Below are 25,368 nucleotides of genomic sequence, written 5' to 3' on the forward strand. Positions count from 1 at the left end.
TTTAATTTTTGCAATAAAAAGTGATCTGCAGCGTTTCAGCTCAGCCTTCCCGGATACGATAGTGGTATTCTCTGAGATAGTCCCTCGGCTCACATGGCTCTCCTCTGAGCAGAGGAGGGTCATGGAGAAAATGAGGAAGAGGGTTAACAGGGCGTTGGAGAAGTTCATGCCACAGTTAGGGGGCTTCTCCTATCGTCATGTGGATTTAGAGGGTGGCTACCCGGGTTTGTACAGGAGGGATGGGATCCATTTGTCGGAGGTTGGTTTGGACATTTTTAATTTAGGGTTACAGAATATGATTGAGAAGGCCGCGACGCTTGGGGGGGGCCGGGCTTGAGGGCAAGCCCGCCTGGTGGGGACGTTATTTGTAAATAAAAGAAATTGTTGGAGTACTGCTCGAGTTTTCAGAACTGAGCAGGTTTTTTCAGCTACATGGTATATGATGATTTATGTTTGAACGATTTATTTAAAGTTATGGAAATTTATTGGTAAATCAATAAAGGTGTCGCGGCCAAATATTTTGCCACATAAAGTTGTGTCAAGTGTACTAATTTCAGTTATATCCGGGAAGGTAGGTTTGGGCGGGTGGGGCCTGCAGTTCCATGAATAAAGGGGGCACAATATGAGCCCACTTTCTTGGGACTGCGGCTCCCTCAGCCCTGCTAGGTAGGTAAGGGTTAAGGGTTTTAATGACAGCACCTGGCCTGCTAAGGAGCTCGGCAGGCCGGGTGGGATCAGCCAATGGGGTACGGTGGAAGCTGCTGGAAGAGCCTGGAGGCTATTTAAGGACCAGCAGCTTCCGGTGGTCTTCCTCTGGCCCTGTGTGAAGCAAGCAGCACGGACTCCCTCCCTCCCGCCCCAGTCGCGACTACTTTATGTGATGGGTCACCCTGGTATCCAGGGGGGACGTTATTTGTAAATAAAAGAAATTGTTGGAGTACTGCTCGAGTTTTCAGAACTGAGCAGGTTTTTTCAGCTACATGGTATATGATGATTTATGTTTGAACGATTTATTTAAAGTTATGGAAATGTATTGGTAAATCAATAAAGGTGTCGCGGCCAAATATTTTGCCACATAAAGTTGTGTCAAGTGTACTAATTTCAGTTATATCCGGGAAGGTAGGTTTGGGCGGGTGGGGCCTGCAGTTCCATAGGAAGAGAGAAGTTGAGCAGGAACAAACAGAGGTGGGAGGAGGATATTGGCCTCATAACGAATGACCAATGGGACAGGATATTGGAACTGGGGACAGTGGTTTCACTAGCCCTGTCACAACGGGTCTCCCATTTATTCCTCCTCCACAGGGTATGTTATACTCCCAAGAAATTATATGGATTTGGATGGAAGTCAGATGATAAATGTCCCAGATGTCAAAACACAGGGGACCTCATCCATATGATGTGGACATGCCCAAAATTGCATAGATACTGGGTTGAGATTCTGGACATCATAAATGCAACCTTTGGAATCACTCTGGAACTTGAAGCCAGGGTTTGTCTATTAGGATGCATTGAGGAGAGAATGGGGCAGAGGGATATATTAGAAGCAGATGTCTATTCCAGGCAAGGAAATTGATAGCACTAAAATGGCAAGCACAAAATCTACCCACAGTAGCGGAATGGCTTAATGTAATGAACAGCACAATAGGGAAGGAGAGGGGAACATGGATTAGACGTGGTAACCTCAAAAAATGTAATGCAATATGGGAGCACTGGTTATGTAAAATAGGCCGCTTACTTTAATTAAAGAAAGACTGCTAGAGAATAATTTAAGGAAAAGAACAAGATTAAAAACGTGGATGCACTTTAAAAGTAAGATAGGTGGGAGGGAGGGAGGGGAGGGTTGGGATGGATGGATGGATATTTCTAGCTTATGTAATTCATTTTTTGTATGCACATAAAATGCACTGAGTGTAAAATATGGATTTGTATCTTCTCTGCTGTATTTGTATGGAAACAATAAAAAAAAAGTATTGAATTAAGAAAAAAAAAAGAATTACAGGCCTACAATATAAAACGCCAAATTTCAAATCAAAACATCTGACATAATCATACCGCCAGGGAGGCTACACATCATTAAAATCACTGCTCCTGTAAAAACAATATTTTTTTTCTTTTGCATTGATACATGTCCCCCAAAATGGAGTTTGGGGTCCCATAGACTTTAATGGGGTTCGCAGATTGTGTCAGAAATTTTTCCATGTCCTGTAGTTCTGGTGTGAACAAGGGGGTGTTTGGCTCATCTCTAGAAATAACCATGAAGGTGTTAAAGGGTAAGTTCACCAATACAGAAAAATCTGCAATCTCAACCCCAGTCCCGCTGACCTGCGAGCTCCCGCTCTGAGCCCTGCTATCACTGTTTCGACAGACTGAGGCTTAGAAATCCTCTCGGCTTAGAAATCCCCTCTGCTTAATCTCCAAAATGTCCCCAGTCAGGAGGTTCGTATCGGAGTATCCTAATTTATTGGTGCTGTCACATGGGCGGCACTGACCAATCTGATCCCACGTAGCCCGTTCTGTCAGAGGGGAAGAAGTAGAGAGAATTCTGAGGGAATTTCCAGGCCTCGGTCAAGCCTCGGTTACAGGGGGGGGGGGTGAAGAGGGGTGTAAGTTCACCATACAGGGGAGGATTTAAGTTCACCTTACAGATTTTTCTGTAAAAGTGAACTTGCACTTAAAGCAGGGGCGGACTGACAACTTATGGGGCCCCCGGGCAATAGAAGATTATGGGGCCCCCGGGCTTACAGATGGCCACCAAACCAGGAGGCAGTACAGAGGCGGGGCAGCTAAAATCTCTGGATTTTCACATCAAAATCATATCGGTTTTGGACATATCAGGGACAGATGTTAAAAAAACTGATTTTTACATACTGTCCCTGGTTTTACTGAGCCTGGCAACCCTGATGGGGCCCCCTAGTGGCACGGGGCCCTCGGACGGTGCCCGAATGCCTCAATGGTCAGTCCACCCTTGACTTAAAGGTTGTCACTATGGAGTTGTTTTACCAAAAACAAATAAACTTTGCCCAAGAGCTTAGTGACTAAGGTTAAGCTCTGCTGACTTCCATCATCCAATGATGTTTTCATATCCCTTGCAAGTGATTGGGTATTCTTTGCAAGGTGAAATGTCAGCTCATTCAATAAGATCTAGGGAAAATTCCCTTGCTACGTAAAAAGCCTATTGTCCTTTAGTAAACCATCCCATGTGATTGTTAAAGGAGTAAATTCGGGACTGACAAGGGCACAGATCACAGATGAACTTACAATAAATAAAGTGGACATTTGCTTTTCTATAAGAAACTCACTTTCTATAAAAAAATAAATAAAAAAAAAACCATCATGATTCATTTATAAATATTACAAATAATGGATTCTGAAAGAAACCAAAAGGTAAGCCAGATTGTCATTTTGATACATTTCTATCTCCCTTTATGAGTAGGATATCAAGACAGAGACCTGTACTTATGGAGTGTTGGCTGTGTGTAAAAGTACATTTTATTACTGTTAAAGAAATGCTCTTTTGCATTTGATGGTGCTTTATAAAACGTAGCTGCCTGAAGTTTAACTGTATTATAAACATACAAGCAATAAACACTAAAATCTGCAGTAAATTGTACACATACTACATCCTACTGAATGTGTTGGGAGCTCATTAGTTAAATCCCAAGGACAGTAACTATGGTGAAGGGGTGGACTTTATAAAGTAACTATGGTGAAGGGGTGGACTTTATAATGTCATAACTGATTGGTATTGCTATACCGTAGTAGTAGTATAGTTCACCCGGATAGAGGAATAAAAATCCCTTCCGTGGAATATTGTGAGTTTGGTACAAGCTACGAATCAGGAAGTGAAAAAACAAGTTTGAACAGGTCAGTCTTATTAACACTGTTGCGTTTTTATCTTCATTTTTTATAAGATGTGTTGCATGCTTGATTAGTTATATTATGTATTTTGCTAAGTTTGTAGTTGGAAAAAGATTGTGGAATAGATTAACAATAGCAATTTTTGTCCAACTAAGAAACAAATTCTGAAAAAAGTACTATTCTGGATGGAACAGTTTTTAATAAAACATGGTTCTGCCTAGAGCAAAGAGAATCAAAGTGTTTGGTCATTCAATCTTTTGCATACGAGGTTAACAATAAGGAAAATGAACTAGGCGTAAATCAATTAGGTGTAGTCATTCTCAAAAATCAAGGGGCTAGATTCACATAGATTAGCGGATCTTTAGATCCGCATAATCTATGTGATTTACGATCCGCCGGCGCACTTTTGCGAGGCTAGTGCAGTATTCACAAAGCACTTACCTCCAAACTTGCGCCGGCGGATCGTAACTCCCCCGGCGGAATTCAAATTCCGCGGCTAGGGGGAGTGTACAATTTAAATCGGGCGCGTTCCCACGCCGATTTAACTGCACATGCGCCGCCGGCGATATTTCCCAGTGCGCATTCTCCAAATGACTGTTTTCGGCGGAAACGTAAATTCCGGCCATCCGTATTCCCGACCGACTTACGCAAACGACGTAAAAATTTGAAACTCGGCGCGGGAACGACGGCCATACTTAACATTAGCTACCCCTCATGTAGCAGGGGTAACTATCCGCTGGAAGAAGCCGAACGTAAACGACGTAAAAAAAAAGCGACGGGCGGGCGTTCGTTTCTGAATCAGCAAAAATCAGAATTTGCATATTCCTTGCGTAAAAAACCGAAGCGACACCTAGCGGCCGGTGGTATATTGCAGCCTAAGATCCGACGGTGTAAGTCACTTACACCAGTCGGATCTAAGGGAGATCTATGCGTAACTGATTCTTATGAATCAGTCGCATAGATCCGACCATCGGATCTCAGAGATACGACGGCGTATCAGGAGATACGCCGTCGTATCTCTTTGTGAATCTGGCCCACGAGGTGTAAATAGGAATGAATTGCACAACATCCCCAAATTAGACCACAAGTATTAACAAAGAAAAAGGCAGTGGGACGTTATTGGTGCTAAGTTCTCAGAAATAAAACCACAAGTACAATATTCCCAATAAAAAAATCATATTTTACTATACAAATGTTAAAAACATCCTTAAAGGATAAATCAAAGGAAAAGGGTGTATAATAAAGGCCGCCAATACACCACTCAGCGCCAAAGAACAGTATAATTGCTATTCCAAACAGGAGACTAAGAATCAGAGGATCATACAGATAATAGAAATATTGACAACAAAAATTAGATCCCCTAAGTTTCATCAAACATAAAGGAAAATCCTATCTGAGCAGCTGTTTAAAACATAGCAAAATATAAAAAATAGTATATAAAACATAAGAACAGTACCGAACTGTGTCAGTCATATTCCAAAACAGCGCTAGTGTTGGTACATAAAATGTGGCTAGGGCTGGCGCTAGCGCAAGGCAACATGGGCACTTGCCTTATGGCGCCAGCGCCGGCCCTGAACAGGGTGCAAAATTGACCGGGTCACCGCCGCAGCACCGCCACCGGGACAACTCGCCCGGCCGCCCGTGGAGAGAGAGAGAGAGTGTGTGTGCTGGCGCTGCTGCAGTGGCGACGGCGTATCCAGAGTATAGCATGGGAAGTGCCTGTGCCTTGCAGGGCCAGCGCTAGTGTAGATGGAGCCTAAATCCCCGCCTACCCTCCTCCTGCGCGCCTTCATCTTTTCCCCGAGCGGGTCAGTGAGTGACGTCACCCATCAAGTTTCTGTGGAGCCTGGAGAACAGAGAGGAGATTTGCAATTAGGGGAACCCCAAAGCCAGGCAGCAGCACACTGCAGCAGCAGGTGAGACCAGCCAGGTACCGTCCGTATCATCATGTATGTTCATGTCTTACTGTGTATGTTGTTGTATGATGTGAGTGTGCCAGGTTACAACTGCCAGTGCCAAGCAGCCAAATGTATAGTACTTGCTCAATATGGATTAAATAAATTAGAATTATGCATAGCCATAGATATCATAAATAAAGTGATTTGTGCAAGTAGTACCTGCTGTTGCACAAATCACTTTATTTATATCTATGGCTATGCATAATTATAATTTATTTAATCCATATTGAGCAAGTACTATATTTGATTGGCTGTTTGCATCTGTTTGGTCATGTGCCTGGCACATGACTTAGGCTACTTTCACACTAGGGCGTTGCAGTAAAACGCTGCTATTTTAGCAGCACCTTACTGTCGTATTCGGCCACTAGCAGGGCGCCTCAAATACTTTTTTGAGCGTCTTGCCAGCACACTGCTAGAGGCCCAAAAGGGTTAAAACTGGCCGCAAAGCGCCGCTGCAGCGACACTTTGCTGATGGTTCAGTGGCGCTGCCCATTGATTTCAATGGGCAGGGGCGCTTTAGAAGCAGTGTGTACACCGTTCCTAGAGTGCCTCAAAGATGCGGCTACTAGTACTTTTTTGAGCATCCTGCCAGCGCACTGCTCCAGTGTGAAAGCTCTCAGGCTTTCGCATTGGAGTGAGAAAAGAGGCTCTTTCAGGGCACTTTGCAGGCGCTATTTTGTAGCACTGTAGCACCTGCAAAGCTCCTCAGTGTGAAAATAGCCTAAGACCCCTTTTCACACTGAGGCACTTTGCAGGCGTTATAATGCTAAAAATAGTGCCTGCAAAGCGCCCTGAAAGAGGGAATCCATTCACTCCACTGTGAAAGCCCAAGTGCTTTCACACTGGAGCGGTGCGCTGGCAGAACATTAAACAATCCTAAAGCGCCCCTGCCCATTAAAATCAAAGCGGTTGTTTTTCTAAACCCTTTCTCGGCTGCTAGCGGAGGTTAAAAGCATGGGTGCAGGTAAGGCCGCATTTATGGGTGCAGGTAAGGCCGCATTTATGGGTGCGGGTAAGGCCCCATTTATGGGTGCTGATATTACTGCAATTATGGTTGCTGATATTACTGCAATTATAGGTGCTGATATTCCTGCATTTATGGATGCTGGTAAGGCCACATTTATGGGTGCTGATATTACTGCATTTATGTGTGCAGGTAAGGCCGCATTTATGGGTGCTGATATTCCTGCATTTATGGATGCTGGTAAGGCCACATTTATGGGTGCTGATATTACTGCATTTATGTGTGCTGGTAAGGCCGCATTTATGGGTGCTGATATTACTGCATTTATGGGTGCTGATGTTACCGCATTAATGGGTGCTGATATTACTGCATTTATGGGTGCTGGTAAGGCCGCATTTATGGGTGCTGATATTACTGAATTGATGGGTGTGCTGGCAGGACATTAAAAAATCCTAATGCGCCCATGCGCATTGAAATCAAAGTGGCGCTTTGCGGGTGTTTTTCTAAACCCTATCTCGCCCGCTAGCGGAGGTTAAAAGCATGGGTGCGGGTAAGGCCGCATTTATGGGTGCAGGTAAGGCCACATTTATGGGTGCGGGTAAGGCCGCATTCATGGTTGCGGGTAAGGCCGCATTTATGGGTGCTGGTAAGGCCGCTTTTATGGGTGCTGATATTACTGCATTTATGGGTGCTGGTAAGGCCACATTTATTTTGATGGATCTCTTGACCTCAAAGGGGTCAACATGGTTTTCTACTGCTGTTCCAGATTACATATTTCAGATCACCATGCATGGCTAGGAATGAGTCACGGACACTCTGTCTCAGTTGAAGCACACCGTTATCTGTGGTTTATTGCAGACAAGCGAAACTTCTACATACAGTATGATACATCACTATTATGTTAATGTGAACTAGAAAGCACATCTAACTGGTCAAGATACAAGATGGGGTGTCGATCTTAGCCAGGCCTCTGATGTGTCTTCACCTCCGCATTCCTAAAACTATGTGGGAGTGGGGGGGTATGCGCCATGTTTGGGAGGGGGGGTGCTATCAGGAGCTGATTTGAGTGAGGAAGGATTGTAGCAGTGGTATACAAGAAAAAGCAATATAGACTTTATATTAAAGATGCATTAGAGAATAGACATTTTCTAATTTATCATTATGCTCATTGCATTCCTTCACATTATGGGTGCTGATATTACTGCATTTATGTGTGCTGGTAAGGCCACATTTATGGGTGCTGATATTACTACATTTATGGGTGCTGATGTTACCGCATTTATGGGTGCTGGTAAGGCCGCATTTATGGGTGCTGATATTACTGAATTTATGGGTGCTGATATTACTGAATTTATGGGTGCTGATATTACTGCATTTATGGGTGCTGGTAAGGCCGCATTTATGGGTGCTGGTAAGGCCGCATTTATGGGTGCTGATATTACTGCATTTATGGGTGCTGGTGTATGGTGTGAGTGTGTGCGCGTGTGTGATGGGGGAGGGGGCGGCAAAATGCACCTTCGCCTGAGTTGGCAAAAATCCTTGCACCGGCCCTGAATGTGGCCAACTCCACAGTGACAGTTTTAAACAGATGATAAAGTGCAGAGTGTCAGACAGTGTCCATAGGTGATCCTGGAAAGATAACAGCATGCACCTTCCACTGGAAATTCCAGGTCCACCTCGTGAGAACCCACTCCCCCTTAGGGGTTTAAACTCACCAGAGCAAGCAAAAAAACAGGCCTTAAACAGGGGATAAACGTCAGAACCATATATTGCACTGCACTCAACATCAGTCAAGGAGATGGTAGATTGTTGGAGGCTCCGGGTATCCTGTAGGTGAAGAAAGACTGGAAGCTACCAGAGATACACAAGGCCCAGAGGCACAAGTACACAAGATACAACAGGTGCAAGGATACAGGTTGGTAACTTGTATCCTTGCACCTGTTGTATCTTGTGTACTTGACTGATGTTGAGTGCAGTGCAGTGCAATATATGGTTCTGAAGTTTTACCCCCTGTTTAAGGCCTGTTTTTTTGCTTAAACCCCTAAGGGGGAGTGTGTTCTCACGAGGTGGACCTGGAATTTCCGGTGGAAGGTGCACGCTGTTATCTTTCTAGGATCACCTATGGACATTGTCTGACACTCTGCACTTTATCATCTGTTTAAAACTGTCACTGTGGAGATGGCCACATTTTACTTACCAACACTAGCGCTGTTTTGGTATATGACTGACACAGTTCGGTACTGTTCTTATGTTTTATATACTGTTTTTTATATTTATCCTTAAAGGATAAGTTCATCTTTTGTAACATGTTACATCCTCTTGAGACTACCCACCTCCCAGTGAGAGCGGATGGATTTTCTCCCAGCACCCGCTATCACATTATAAAAACAGTGTGGCTGTATGGGGCTTCATCCACACAGCTGCTTCATTCATTCACAGAGACATGTGAATGAATGAACTGAACTGAACTACAAGTCCTATCTTCTACCGTGGCCCACTGCTTATAGTTCTCACTGAACTAGGAGAGCATGCATGATCGCCCTCATAGTTCATTGACTCTTCCTGCACTGCAGTACTGTAACTGTCAGCCTGTATGGGCAGACAACTATACTGAGTGTCTGCAGGAGCTTAACGTTGCACCCATGATCCACTGATAGCAAGTGCAATGCTTTAAAGCTGCAGTGTAAAAATATAATAAATGCACATCTCTTGCCTGCAAAATTATGTTTACTTATTTTTTTTTTTTCGAAAGGTGAGCTTAGCCTTTTAAAGTGAAGGTCCAGTTAACAAAAAAAATGTCTATAAGGGCACACTAGCAGGCACCGAATTGGGTAGGTCGTGGTCCTCCAAAATGGTACTAACACACAGTAAAAAATAATAATGGAATAGTGACATATACAGTAACCACAGAGATCCATGTTCCCAAAAAGGGCCACAAAGGACATCAACCACATTAAATAAAATAAAACTCCACAATGATATTCACCTTGTGCCCATAAGTGGTCAGCATACACTTCCATGCTGCAGACAACAATACAGGCCATTAAAACCTTGCCCTCATAAATAAAAATGTCACTCCAAGCCTGACTTCACCCCCATGCCGACTGCTGGAGATATGCAGTGCAATAGAGACATGCATGGGCATGCCACTGAGCATGCATGGCACCATATATCATGAGTGCTCTTAATGGTAAATGTTTATTTAAAAAAAAATATATATATATATATATATATATATATATATATATATATATATTTTACATACATAGTAAGAAAAAGTTCATAAATTAGTTGAAACAATAAAAACTTTAAAAGAAGAAAATTACCTTGACAAAAAGCATTAGTTTTCTCATTATATGCATCTTACAAAAGACAGAGGGGCAGATCCACATAGATCTTCACCCGTGCAGCGTATCTGAGATACGCTGCGCCGCCGTAACTTACCCGGCTTTGGTTTGAATCCACAAAGAATTTGCGCCGTAAGTTACGGCGGCGTAGCGTATCTCTCGCGGCGTAACGGCGCGTAATTCAAATCAGCAAGTAGGGGGCGTGTTTCATTTAAATGAAGCGCGTCCCCGCGCCGAACAAACTGCGCATGCACCGTCCCTAAATTTCCTGCCGTGCATTGCGCTAAATGACGTCGCAAGGACATCATTGGTTTTGACGTGGACGTAAATGATGTCCAGCCCCATTCACGAACGACTTCAGCAAACAAAATAAAAAATTTAAAATTCGACGCGGGAACGACGGCCATACTTAACATTGCGTACGCCACCAGATAGCAGCTTTAACTATACGCTGAAAAAAGCCGACTAGAAACGACGTAAAGGGATGCGACGGCTGCTCGTACATTCGTGGATCATTGGAAATAGCTAATTTGCATACTCAACGCGGAATACGACGGGAACGCCACCCAGCGGACGCCGAAGAATTGCATCTTAGATCCGAAGACGTACGCCTGTCGGATCTAACCCAGATGCCGTCGTATCTTGTTTTGAGGATTCAAAACAAAGATACGATGCGGGAAATTTGAAAGTATGCCGGCGTATCACTAGATACGCCGGCGTACTCTCTTTGTGGATCTGCCCCAGAATCTGCTATAGAGTATATTAGGGTTCCACCAGTCCATATACTGAGGTGCTAATGGGGGCTGATTATATTCTTAATAGTGCTTTCTGTTATTACTTCAGTGTATGTTGGGGCACTCAATTTAGCTAAAAAAGAATGTAAGGTGCAGCACCTTTAGATAGGCTTCACGGCCTAAAACCTAACAATTAGCAAAAAGATAACTGGTCCATGGACGGCTTTCTTACTGAGGTCTGAAGAGGGGCTTTCATGGAAGACACATTTACAGAGACCTTATTCTTTAAATTATGAAAATGTCAAACATATTTTACAGTATCTAAGAAAAACAATGTGTATTTTAAACTAGTCTTGCCTATACTCCACTTATTAACTCATTTTTATTACAGGTAGCATTTCTAGCAATGTCTGCAATTACTCCTGTGTCACGTGACAAATATTTGTACTGGTATAAAGGATTCTGTTTCATAAAGGAAATGATGACACCAGAGTTTGTAGACTCCATACAGGATCTTAAAATAAGAGATGATGATGTTTTCTTGATTACATATCCAAAATCAGGTGGGTTTACCACTGCTTGCAATGACAAGTTAGTTCAGTCAAATATAATTCATTGTATTAAAAATTCCTCTGTGACATGAATATGTGGGCTACCTGTGGGGAGGTACAGTGTGGTGCGGCGACAGTAAACACTCAGGGGTTGATTTACTAAAACTGGAGAGAGCAAAATCTGGTGCAGCTCTGCATCGAAACCAATCAGCTTCCAGGCTTTATTGTCAAAGCTTAGTTGAACAAGCTAAAAGTAGAAAAGAATGTTTGGACAGCCGCACTCTGAAAAAACCACTCGGTTGCCTTTTATTGGTAATTTTTTTTTAAAACACCACACATCACAGCAGAAAATTGGGGGATGCAGCTGACGTGTTTCACACTATTGGTTAGTGCTTAGTCATAGCTAACATATAAGAAAATGCACAAAAAATATATAGTATCAAACAAAAACCATATGATCAACATCAACCGATGGTAGATTGTTCCCAATCAAATGAGAATCAATCACATATGCCCATTAATTGAGTACCAATTAAGGATGTGAGCACACTTTAGACCATTAACCCTTCACAAAAAAGAAAAAGATTAGAAGCTTAGATGTGAAAAATAAGGACAAAATCCTTATATAGTGTAAGTGAAAAATAATGTGTAAAATTTATTTTTTATTTTTGGTACAAATAAATTGACCATGTAAGTGTTATGATAACAATGTGAATCCAAAGTATGTATAACTGTTTGTTAATACAAAATAGATAAAATGTATATGTAAAACTGGGAATATACAAGCTAAAGTTAGAAGCTGATTGGCTACCATGCACAGTTGCACCAGATTTTTCAATCTCCAGTTTTAATAAATCAGCCCCTCAGAGTCCAGTATTAAAATTTGGAAATTCACAGCAAGCCTGGCAGGAAGGCATTCGACCAGGAACACGCAGAGAATGCAACAGCGATGTGTAGCAGAACAAGTCTCGGATGTGCCGACAGCACCTGTCTTGAGGTTCGGAATGTGGTTTTGCCAGGTTCGTGCCCAAATGGGGAGGTCTACAGGAAGGATGGTGTTCTTGTCCTTTCCCTACTGATCTCCAACTTCTCCCTGCCTTTAATCACTGTCCCTATCAGACGGGTGACCTATCCCTACATTACCCACACATGAAATGCACACCAAACTTGGGAGCCAGGGCCTTAAAAGAGAAGTATGGGAATCAGGGTTATTGCAGATTTATACATACCTAGGTGGATTCAGCATCGGTCTGATGCTGCATCTGCCCCCTGGCACCTCTACACTGAGAACCGTGCGATTAAAAACCACCGATGACTTGGTTCTTACAGCTCCCTGAGCAGAGAGCTGCTGACTAACTGTCAGCAGTTCTCTGCTTTGCCCCCGCTCTCTCTGGAGTGCTGGGCTGTGGAGGGGGTACAAGCTTTGGCTGTGTTTCTTCTTTAAATAGGCTCTGCCTGACCCAAGATGACTGCCAGAGTCACATGGGGCCGCAGCATCCATTCAGATTGCTTCATCAGTTACACAGGAAACCATAGAGGAACCATGTTCCTCTTGACTTCCCCTCCAACTGCAATGATGCTGCGGTCGAGTGCCACCTACAGTGGAGAAAATAGAGTGCACCTGCCTACATGAGAAAAGCAGAACCTATTTCAAGTCCATTCTATTTACACCACTTCTAGTGCTAGGGCCCTCACATAACTTGTTGTGTTATTGTGATACTATTCTCTTTCCACTATCTCTTTTCTCTTTTGTATAATCTTTATTTGTGAACGGCATAGTAATACATCACAACTCGTGTTGTCAGAAGCATCTTACATCAAACAATAAGCCATCCATTTTTGTTTTTTTTCCAACATAACAGAGAAAAGAAACATAGGGAGCACGTAATCACATTGAGACCTAGTACCTATGATAATATCACAGGGGATCTGAGGGCCCACTATCTCTTTTCAATCACTTCTTTTTATTCAAAATACATGTGCATTTACAATACACTTTGTGCACTTAATCAGGTACAAAATACAGTACATATTTAATAGATAAAAAAGACATATTAAACTCTAATTCCCCAACGTACTACCGTACTACCTTTTCTTTAACTATATACCTTTTGTGCAGTATTTTGTGCATTTTTTCTATTTACCTCACTCCCTCCCTTGCCACACCATCTTATCTTCATCTTTTAAGTCTACGGCTTGTGCTTTTTTCCCTATTCTATTCCTGCTTGATCTTATTGTTTATATTTTTCCTCCTACTATTTTGTCCTTCTCTTTTCCTTCTTCTCTTCCTTCCTTTAACTCCGTAGTCTATCCGTTACCAGTTGTGGCGGCGCGAGTCTGGCATCACCCAGCCATGGTTGCCATATCTGTTCGAATTTACCGGTTTTCCCCCTACGGCTATATGTTAATTTTTCTCTCAGGAGTAGATAATTCACATATATAATCCATTGCCTTCCCGTCGGTACCTCTGGTGCCATCCAGTGTCGTGCTATACGTTTTCTCGCTAGGTATAGTACTCTAGTTAACATTAAATAGATTCCTTTTGGGAATTTTTTATCCTCTATGGCCCCCAGTATATATACCCGGAGGTCCAGAGGAATAGATACCCATGCCAATCTACTTATGCACTGGGAGATCTCCTCCCAATATCGATGTAGTTTTGGGCATCTCCATATCAGATGTATAAAATCTCCCTGATGTATTTTGCACTTCAGGGCATAGCGGGGAATCTCTTCCCCCCCCCCATCTATACAACTGCTCTGGTGTTCTATATGCCCTGTGGATTTTACGGCCCTGTTCCAAAGATTTTCATCTATATCCCCTATATCTTCAGCCCATTTGCCCTACCTGCAATGTGAAATGGAGCCCTACCTTACAGTAGAATTGGACTACATTTTACAGTCACACATTTAATGTACCTTAGCCCACCGCCAGCCCCCCTGCAAGTCTTATACTTGTTTGTCACTCATCCAACCCACAAAGCCAGTGAGACTTTTGTCAGAATCTTCTGAGCTGGACCTACATATGGGTTTGTACATTTCCCATTCATTTTAATCCTAAGGTGACTTTGTACTCTGCTGAACCTTGTTTCTTTCTTTCACATTTTGGATTAAACCCAAATATTTCAAATGGCCATGTTTATCTAAATGAAGAAATATGTTGTGAAATAGAACCAGTTTTCACTGGCTGTTTAATCAGATATCGGAACATAGTCCACACGTTGATAAAATTCTGAAACACACAAACTCATTAAAGCAAATAAATTTGATTAAGGAAGAATTTAAAGAAGAATTGACAGTGTTTTATTTTTATTTTTTTCCTGAGAGCAATCAATCATTAGTGGTGGGCACAGGTACACAACAAGTGTTACTGCAAATCAAATTTTTATACCAAAAAAAAAAAATACTGTTTTTAAACCAAAAAAACAAACAAACAAAAAACTGTTCCCTGAGTATGTTAAAGCCTACAGATAGAAAACATAATTTTTTTTTAAATAAATCAGTGCAAGGGACAGTACTTACTTGAAATGTGAAGTGCCCCTTGTGCTGGTGCTGGCTAGCTGAAATCCTTTGCCTCCCCCATAACCTTGCAGCCGTAATTTTCCAGTGCTGAGTGGGCTAATATTAGTGCTTGACTCGTCACAGATACTTGTCAAAGGTGCCGAGTTTGCCCACCCTTTCCGCCTTTCAGAAAATGCATTTGAATGCATGTAAAATGGGGGTCAAAATCGCACCGCACTGCTCTAAAGATGCACAGGGCCCTTTTTAAAATCGCATTCACACTGCATATATGTGAATAGCCTCTAAAGGAAAAACTTAATTTCTCTTCCATGCGTTCCAGATCACATCTGAAATCGCATCAGTGTGAACCAGGGCTGACCCTGCAGCACCTGAAAATTATTTCTGTGGGGGTATGAGAACAGTGCAGAGAACTTTGGATTTCAGCTAAGACAGCCGACACCAGCACAAAGGGCACTTCCCAAAAACACTAAGTAGCATCCCTTGTTCTTAATTAAACCCTTAAAGCTGGTGGCTGCCAGCCCTTTAAGGGCTTTAGAATGCCGGGAGGCGTGGCGGGGCTTATGGTCATGTGATCAGAAAGCTCCTGATCGTAAGCAGTGAAAAGGAGCTTTCAGTTAGCCGGCACAGGTCTATTGGTGCTATTTCACACAAATATGCGGCCGTTTGGCGCCAAGGCCCGGCCTCTGAGAGGCCGCATATTTGTGTGTGCTTGGTGAGAAGAGGTTAAAAAAATAAAAAAATTACATAAAGACTTGGGTTGACAAAAACACCAACAGGATATGCAACACTTTACTATCTACCCCCTTACACTTATATACTAACAGATTCATCCACCCCACACAAATAAGTGACCCATCTTTTGTGTTAGTGGGAGAAATGTTCCCTATTATTGGTATCAGTTGAAGGAGTAGAGCCCCATTGTCAGTGGGAAAAAATAATGCCCATTGTTTTGTGGAAAATAATGCCCATTGTTCTGTGGAAAGAATAGTGTCTCATCATTAGTGTCAGTGGGAGGAATAGTGCCCCATCATTGGTGTCAGTGGAAGCAATAGTGCCTTATCCCTGGTATCAGTGGAAAGAATAATACCCCACTCACTGGTACCAGTGGAAAGAATATTGCCCCATCATTGGTGTCAGTGGAAGGAATAGTGTACCATCCATGGTATCAGTGGGAGGAATAAAGCCCCATCATTAGTGTCAGTGGAAGGAAGTGTGCACTAAGGAATGGACAAAGGCAAGCAAAGGGACACATTCAGCCTGCATGCCACAGTTTGGAGCCCACTGTTTTAGGACATCTCTACTTGTGAAATATTAACTAACACATGTAATAATGTTCATCTTGCTTCAACAAAAATCTATAAAATCTATAAAGCTGTTTAAAACAAATTGAGCTGTAACTATCTACCCTCTTAAGGCCTGTACACACGATCCAATTTTATGGCCATAATTGTCTGATGGACGTGTTGTGTCGGATTATCCGACCATGTGTATGCTTCATCAGACTATTGTGGGCTGAATTAACGACAACAAATGTTGGCTGTTTATGCTCACCAACTGTCTGACAATAAATCTGTTACGTCGGTTTATCCGATCGTGTGTACACAAATCCGTCCCACTAAAATCCAAAGTGCAAACATGCATACTCGGAACCAATACTAAACATCAGACAACAATAGCAGAAGTTGCCCAAAGGGTGGCGGTAAAGAGCTGAAAAACCACGTGGTTTGGTGAATGTTGGCTAAAATGTTGTGCTGTCTGTATACAGAACAAGTTCACGGCCAACGCCCTTCGGACCAAAATCCACGGGAAAGTCCGCTGGAAGTCCGATCGTGTGTACGAGGCTTAAGACTTACACACTAACAGATCCTACACCACACACAATTAAGTGACCCCCCATTGGTGTCAGTGGGAGAAATTGTCCCATTGTTGTTTTCCATGGGAATAGTGTCCCAGCATCAGTGTTAGTGGGAGGAATAGGGCCCCATCATTGGTATCAGTGGAAGAAATAGCACCCCATCCCTGGTATCATTGGAAGAAATATTGTCCAATCCCTGGTATCAGTGGAAAGAATAGTGCCCCATCACTGGTGTCAGTGGGAGGAATAGTACACCACCATTAGTATCATTGGTGGAAATAGTGCCCAATTGTTGGTGTCAGTGGAAGGAATAGTGCCCCATCATTAGTGTTAGTGGAAGAAGAGTGCCCTAAGGGCTGGATAAAGGCAAACACAGGGCCACATTTAGCCTGCATGCCACAGTTTGGAGCCCACTTCTTTAGAACATCTCTACTTTTGAAATATTACTCATGTAATAATGTACACCTTGCTATAACAAAAACTCTGGACTGCTAAATATGGTACATTGGACAAAGGGTTGTTATTTTATTATATTGGAATTAATTAGAAACCATGTAGTTTGGTGTCCCAAATGCATAACCAATTGACAGAGGGGGAGAGTTACTAAAACTGATGCACATAGAATCTGGTGCAGCTGTAGTAACCAATCAGATTAATTGAATAAGCTGAAGTTAGAAGCTGACCGTTTACTATGCACAACTGCACCAGATTCTGTGTGAACTAGTTTTAGTAAGACTCAGCCAGTGTGTGCCAGGGAAAAGGTTGTACACTCTATCTTAGAGCATCCTGGACAGATACAGCTAAATCTATGTAATTGTATAGATACAAATTAATGTAAATATTTCCCTTTCACATTAAAAGGAACTATTTGGTCTCAGCAAATCTTAAGCTTAATATGCAGTGAAGAGCACCGAAATGGTACTGGAAAGATCGACACTTCTGAAAGAGTGCAATGGCTTGAGTTCCCAACTCTAAATCCGGATGTAGATCACAGCAGTCGTCCTTCTCCTCGTCTATTTGTATCCCATTTGGCAGAACCATTTGTTCCCCAAGGGCTAAAAAATAAAAAGGCAAAAGTAAGTAGCATCGTTTTGGGCTGATAATGTTACTGGAATATGATATTAGCCAACGTATAGAGACAATAATTAGAATTAAACAAATGTTATCTGTCCCAAATTCGGTGGTTATTTTTTGTCAGAATTTAATAATGTTTTTTTAGTTTCAATATTGTGGTACCGTGGCGCTTAGCTCAATTAAATATCAACTCCCAGAGCTTACCCTGAAAAAGTAGCAGTGGCATCATCGCTGTACTGCATAAAGTCTGTACAGAGAGCAGACTGCAAAATGCCTGCAAAATATTTACAGAGGGGTTGGACACAAAGGGCCAGATTCACAAAAGGGATACGACGGCGTATCTGCTTCATAGAATCAGTTACGCATAGATATCCCTAAGATCCGACAGGTTTAATAGTTTTACACTTTTGGATCTTAGGATGCAGTACCGCGGCCGCCGCTGGGGGGAGTTTGCGTCGTAAACCAGCGTCGGGTATGCAAATTAGCAGTTACGGCGATCCACGAAACTTTTTCCCGTCGTTACGTCGCCGCAAGTGTTAGTTTGCCGTCGCAAAGATAGGGCACCTTTTACAAAGTGGAAAATTACTCCACCATGTAAAAGTATACCCGTCTTTCCCGCGTCGCTTTTGAATTTTTTTTAAAAAAAATGTTTTTCCCGGCGCAAGTCTTTTTTTCACGTCGCGATTCACAAAACGTCGGCGCGTCGTAATTTCGCGCAAAGCACGTCGGGAAATTTGCGTCGGGAGCATGCTCAGAACGTCCGGCGCGGGAGCGCGCCTAATTTAAATGGTACCCGCCCCATTTGAATTGGCCCGCCTTGCGCCGGACGGATTTAGGATACACCGCCGCAAATTTCCAGGTAAGTGCTTTGTGGATCGGGCACTTAGACAGAAAATTTGCGGCGGTGTAACCTAAATCGGTTATGTTACGCTGCGCCCGGGCTACGTGAGTCTGGCCCTTAGTTTACATGTTATATTGTTTTAACAAGTGAGTCAAAATTAAAAGTCAGACAATAGGTGAGTCATGGACAGCACATGGATCGGATTTAAAAAGTAATGTGAGTTTTGCCATTTTTAGTAGTTACCCCTAGTGTCTAGGCACAGTAGTATTACATAAAGAAAGCAACTAAGTTACCTGTTTCCTATTAATCGATCAGAACCAGAGGATGGGTTCATGTTCACAAATGTTATAGAATTTCTGGGCCCAATAACACAGCAGCGACCTGGGGTGTCCGACCGTGTTATAATATTACAATGTTTTATTTGTTCAGGCAGTTAAGTCACATGTAAACATAAAGGCTGCTTTAACTCAATGTAGGAATTTATATATATATATATATATATATATATATATATATATATATATATATATATACACGGAGTGCATAATTATTAGGCAAGTTGTATTTTTGAGGCCTAATTTTATTATTGAACAACAACCATGTTCTCAATGAACCAAAAAAACTCATTAATATCAAAGCTGAATATTTTTGGAAGTAGTTTTTAGTTTGTTTTTAGTTTTAGCTATTTTAGGGGGATATCTGTGTGCAGGTGACTATTACTGTGCATAATTATTAGGCAACTTAACAAAAAAAAAATATATACCCATTTCAATTATTTATTTTTACCAGTGAAACCAATATAACATCTCAACATTCACAAATATACATTTCTGACATTCAAAAACAAAACAAAAACAAATCAGTGACCAATATAGCCACCTGTCTTTGCAAGGACACTCAAAAGCCTGCCATCCATGGATTCTGTCAGTGTTTTGATCTGTTCACCATCAACATTGCGTGCAGCAGCAACCGCAGCCTCCCAGACACTGTTCAGAGAGGTGTACTGTTTTCCCTCCTTGTAAATCTCACATTTGATGATGGGCCACAGGTTCTCAATGGGGTTCAGATCAGGTGAACAAGGAGGCCATGTCATTAGTTTTTCTTCTTTTATACCCTTTCTTGCCAGCCACGCTGTGGGGTACTTGGACGCGTGTGATGGAGCATTGTCCTGCATGAAAATCATGTTTTTCTTGAAGGATGCAGACTTTTTCCTGTACCACTGCTTGAAGAAGGTGTCTTCCAGAAACTGGCAGTAGGACTGGGAGTTGAGCTTGACTCCATCCTCAACCCGAAAAGGCCCCACAAGCTCATCTTTGATGATACCAGCCCAAACCAGTACTCCACCTCCACCTTGCTGGCGTCTGAGTCGGACTGGAGCTCTCTGCCCTTTACCAATCCAGCCACGGGCCCATCCATCTGGCCCATCAAAACTCACTCATTTCATCAGTCCATAAAACCTTAGAAAAATCAGTCTTGAGATATTTCTTGGCCCAGTCTTGACGTTTCAGCTTGTGTGTCTTGTTCAGTGGTGGTCGTCTTTCAGCCTTTCTTACCTTGGCCATGTCTCTGGGTATTGCACACCTTGTGCTTTTGGGCACTCCAGTGATGTTGCAGCTCTGAAATATGGCCAAACTGGTGGCAAGTGGCATATTGGCAGCTGCACGCTTGACTTTTCTCAGTTCGTGGGCAGTTATTTTGCGCCTTGGTTTTTCCACACGCTTCTTGCGACCCTGTTGACTATTTTGAATGAAACGCTTGATTGTTCGATGATCACGCTTCAGAAGCTTTGCAATTTTAAGAGTGCTGCATCCCTCTGCAAGATATCTCACTATTTTTGACTTTTCTGAGCCTGTCAAGTCCTTCTTTTGACCCATTTTGCCAAAGGAAAGGAAGTTGATTAATAATTATGCACACCTGATATAGGGTGTTGATGTCATTAGACCACACACCTTCTCATTACAGAGATGCACATCACCTAATATGCTTAATTGGTAGTAGGCTTTCGAGCCTATACAGCTTGGAGTAAGACAACATGCATAAAGAGGATGATGTGGTCAAAATACTCATTTGCCTAATAATTCTGCACTCCCTGTATATATACACACATACACATACGGTACCTCCCAACTGTCCCTGATTTCGAGGGATTGTCCCTGATTTGGAGCAATGTCCCTCTGTCCCTCATTCTCCTCATTTTGTCCCTCATTTTGGTCTGATCTATATAGATGTATATAAAATGCACTTTTTATCAATCAAAAAGTGTTTCCCAGCACTAAACTTTCATCTGATTTCTAAATTGCTGCATTTGTAAATTCCAAAAGCCAATATAAATAAATAGTAGTGGTAAAAAAAGCACTTGTGGGTTTAACCAATCTTATTTTTTTGTACAATTCTCCTTTAAGGGGGCGTGGCAAGGGGTGTGTCCTATGCCTGCATACTTTTGCTGATAGGTGTCCCTCATTCACCATCTCAGAAAGTTGGGAGGTATGACATACATACATACATACATACACAGTAAATATTGTGAGGGGGTTAGCTCTGCAGCGGATGTGTGTGACCCCCCCCGAATGGGGTCACACACAAAATCAGGCACAGCAGATAGCGTTGTAGGTGAAAAAACAAAGGTGTGGTTTATTTGCACTATATACAGTGAAAAATATAACAGCAAAACAAAAAGAAACATGAAAAGAAATCCTGGTCAGTTTGACCGCTTACTACACACTTAGATTCCCTATCTAACAGCTAGGTGCAGCCTTGTGCTGCCCCAGCCCCTATCTCCCTGTTTTAGAAGTTTGTCGCACAGGACAGATACCACACTCCCCAGTCTATACAAACACAGAACTGGTTCCAGGTTGGAGCACTTCCCTTGCTGGGAGTTTTTGTATAGGTCTTAATGAGCCCACTTACTTTAGCTGGGCTCACTAGGCCAGATTCTCGTAGATCGGCGCATATTTAGTCAGGCGTAGCGCATCTGAGAAGCGTTACGCTAAGCAAACTTGGAGAGAGAGAAGTCCCATATTCCCGGAACACATGCGTCCTACGATGCGCTAGCGCAACTTAAATGTGTCGGCGTAAGCCGGCGCAAGTGATGGTAGGAGGGAAGTGGGCGTGATCCATTCTAATGAAGCGTGACCCCCATGCAAATGAAGTCCGGACCAAACGGAGCATGCGCCGGACGTGGCCCGCCCCTCTGCGCATGCGCAAAGCAACATTGGGTGTAACTCCCCCTGAGATGGGCCGGCCCAGTGCATAAGAGCGTCACCACATGCGCCCGTCAAGCGCAAAGTTACTCCATTTTTTGGGTTGGTGTTGTATGTGCTATTGACATTGCTGCCTTGCTATGCCTGGTCCCAGGAAGGAGAAACGGAAGAAAAACTTCTCCCCAGATGAGAGGGCAATCATCATATCTGCCATGGAGAGGTATGATGCTCGCCTCCATGGTGCAGATAGTGCCAGCACCAGTAAATCCAAGAAGGATGAGATCCTCATGAGGATAGCTGCCCAAGTAAATGCCGTAGGTCCTGAGGTCAGGACCCCCCAGGACATCTAAAAAAAAATGAATGACCTGCGGGGTTTGGTGAGAGGCAAGCTGGCGAAGATCAATCGCCATTCCAGGGGCACTGGAGGGGGACCACCCTGTACGATCCGGCTGACTGAGGAGGAGCAAGTCATTGGCCGCTGCCTTCAGAGGGAGCAGGTGGAGGGAGTGGAGGGCTACGACACAGGTGAGCCGGCCATGAGGACAGGTAAGTGTGTTTTATCTCCTATCTGGTGTGTAGCATGTTTGGGGGGGCAAGGGAACATGTGACAAGTGTGTGGGTCCACCAACATGTGAATGTTTTGTGTCATCCACAGGTGTGCAGGAGGGAGCGGGGCCATCCGATGCTGCCAGTGGCCGTCCTATAGCATCCCCCGAGCATCCTGTTTCTCTGGCTGACCCCCTGGGAAGCCAACAGGCCTTGGTGGAGGGGAGTGGGCAGTCCTCAGCGCAGGAGGTGGTTGAGGAGGAGGTGGTCCATATGGACCAGGAGGTGATCCTGTATTTGGAGGATTCACATGTGTTGGCAGGACCATCACAACCAACCACCCGCATCATCTCCAGCCCCTCAGGGTCCTCCCCACAACCTCTCCCTCCTGTCCCATCCCCCTCATCTCCAGCCACTCAAGATCCTCCCCCTATGCAAGGGCCCCAGCCACTCCTGTCCCCAGGAAGGCGAGCCAAAAGACAAGGGGTGCGCCCGAAATCCTGAAAGAAAATCTGGCCAGGCAGCAGGACCAGCAGAGCCACCATATGGGGGAACTAGTGGTGGAGTTGAGGCGCCTAGCTGACAGCCTGGCCTCCTCGGGTCCAGTACCGGATGTCATACAGGATGTGGCTCTAAACAGCGCAGCAACTGTGACCAGCCTCGGGGAGCTGCAGGCGACAACGGCTGAACTAGTGGGGGAGGTCAAGTGCCTTAGAGTGGCTGTACAGGCCCAGACAGCTTCCCTGGAGGCTGTGCTCAGCCGCATAGCGGTGGCATTGGAGGGCAGACAGGCAGCCAGGGAGGGACCTGGGAATGCTCCTCCACCTGATGCCCCACCCCCCCCCAACTGAGGCTCCCCCCAGGCAATTGAGGGCCAGGAGCCTGGGTACCAGGCATAGCCTGCGCCGGGGCAAGTGATTTTTTTTTGGGAGATCTTGTTGCTCTGGTTAAGAGCTTGTTATGTTATTTTTGCTCTGGTTAAGAGCTTTTTATATTTTTGTTGCTCTGGTTAAAGGTTAATATGCAAGTTATTGTCATAAAAAGTGTTTGGGGACCTGAGTCCTGCGTCCTGAGTTTTAAAAACTGCAGTTTTTTCGGGAGCAGTGATTTTTTTTTTTCATATTTCCTTTATTTTATTTAAGACAAACAAATGACAGCAGAGGGAACCAACATTACATTACAGGTATATGTCAATATTCAATTTAACCACTTAAGGACCGCCTCCTGCACATTTTCATCTGCAGAATGGCACGGCTGGGCACAAGCACGTACATGTACGTCCTCTTTAAGTGCCCAGCCGTGGGTCACGTGACCGTGACCACGGGACCCGCGGACCCAATCGCTGCTGGAGTCCCGCGATCGGTCCCCGGAGCTGAAGAACGGGGAGAGCTGTGTGTAAACACGGCTTCCCCGTTCTTCACTGTGGCGCTGTCATCGATTGTGTGTTCCCTTTTATAGGAACACACAATCGATGACGTCACACCTACAGCCACACCCCCCCTACAGTTAGAAACACAAATGAGGTCACACATAACCCCTTCAGCGACCTCTTGTGGTTAACTCCCAAACTGCAATTGTCATTTTCACAGTAAACAATGCATTTTTAAATGCATTTTTTGCTGTGAAAATGACAATGGTCCCAAAAATGTGTCAAAATTGTCCAAAGTGTCCGCCATAATGTCGCAGTCATGAAAAAAATCGCTGATCGCCGCCATTAGTAGTAAAAAAAATAATAATAAAAATGCTATAAAACTATCCCCTATTTTGTAAACGCTATAAATTTTGCGCAAACCAACCGATAAACGCTTATTGCAATTTTTTTTACCAAAAATAGGTAGAAGAATACGTATCAGCCTAAACTGAGGAAAAAATGTTTTTTAATATATTTTTGGGGGATATTTATTATAGCAAAAAGTAAAAAAAAATTGAATTTTTTTCAAAATTGTTGCTCTATTTTTGTTTATAGCGCAAAAAATAAAAACTGCAGAGGTGATCAAATACCACCAAAAGAAAGCTCTATTTATGGGAAAAAAAGGAAGCCAATTTTGTTTGGGAGCCACGTCGCACGACCGCGCAATTGTCAGTTAAAGCGACGCAGTGCCGAATCGCAAAAACTGGTCAGGTCCTTTAGCTGCCTAAAGGTCCGGGTCTTAAGTGATTAAACATTCCCTGCATCATATAACCTCCTCTTCCTTCTATATGTAATATACCTTCTCCTAACAACAAAATCTGCTTATTATCAACCATCATTAACCCCCTCCTTCACATACTATTATTATTCATAGTCCTAAGAGTGTACACATTGGGTCATCTGATCCCCTCGCTGTCGGGGAATCCTCTTGTCCCCTTCCCAGTGGGGGGAGTTTCCTATCCATTTCTTCTTATACCTTGTTTACCTCTGCTTGTCCTATTCCCCCAAAAACAAACCCCCCTCCCTAAAACAACAACAAAAAAAAAAGAGAAAAAAAAAAGAGAACCACCCCCCCCCAGACAACCACTCTCTCCCCGGACCCACCCGCTCCAAGTCTCATTAATTTATAAAGGTACATCTATAAGGTTTTCCCCCTCCTCTGAATATTTAAATTGATTCCACTCCGCCCACGTCTCCAGGTAAACCCCCCCGTTTCTGCCGAGACGTCCAGACCAAGTCCTCCATCCTATTCAAATCTTCTACTTTTTTAAACCACATCCCTACTGATGGGGGCTGGGTCCGCTTCCACATTACTGGAATACATGCTTTTGCTGCATTTAAAAGATGACAGATTACCAACTTCCTATACCGTCTAACCGTGATATCCGACTCCTGTAACAGGTAGAACGTCCAATCCCCCAGTTACTCCCCCTCACTAAACCTCTGCGTTATCTCCCACACCTCCTTCCAAAAATGTGGTATTCTGGAGCAAGCTCAGTACAGTGGAT

The 25,368-nt window shown here is 43.5% G+C and overlaps 1 protein-coding gene across 1 annotated transcript in view; it reads left to right on the forward strand.

The window, feature by feature from the left end:
- The first annotated feature begins 3,739 nt into the window (after positions 1-3,739).
- LOC120937244 (amine sulfotransferase-like) overlaps positions 3,740-25,368 on the forward strand; it is a 53,399-nt gene continuing 31,770 nt past the window's right edge. The window contains exons 1-3 of the mRNA XM_040350293.1: positions 3,740-3,864; positions 11,253-11,424; positions 17,650-17,864. Of these exons, the coding sequence (XP_040206227.1) occupies positions 11,268-11,424; positions 17,650-17,864 (372 nt within the window). The 5' untranslated portion in view covers positions 3,740-3,864; positions 11,253-11,267. The remainder of the gene's footprint in view (positions 3,865-11,252; positions 11,425-17,649; positions 17,865-25,368) is intronic.

This window comes from Rana temporaria, chromosome 4, assembly GCF_905171775.1.
Source record: "Rana temporaria chromosome 4, aRanTem1.1, whole genome shotgun sequence".
Lineage (NCBI taxonomy): Eukaryota > Metazoa > Chordata > Amphibia > Anura > Ranidae > Rana > Rana temporaria.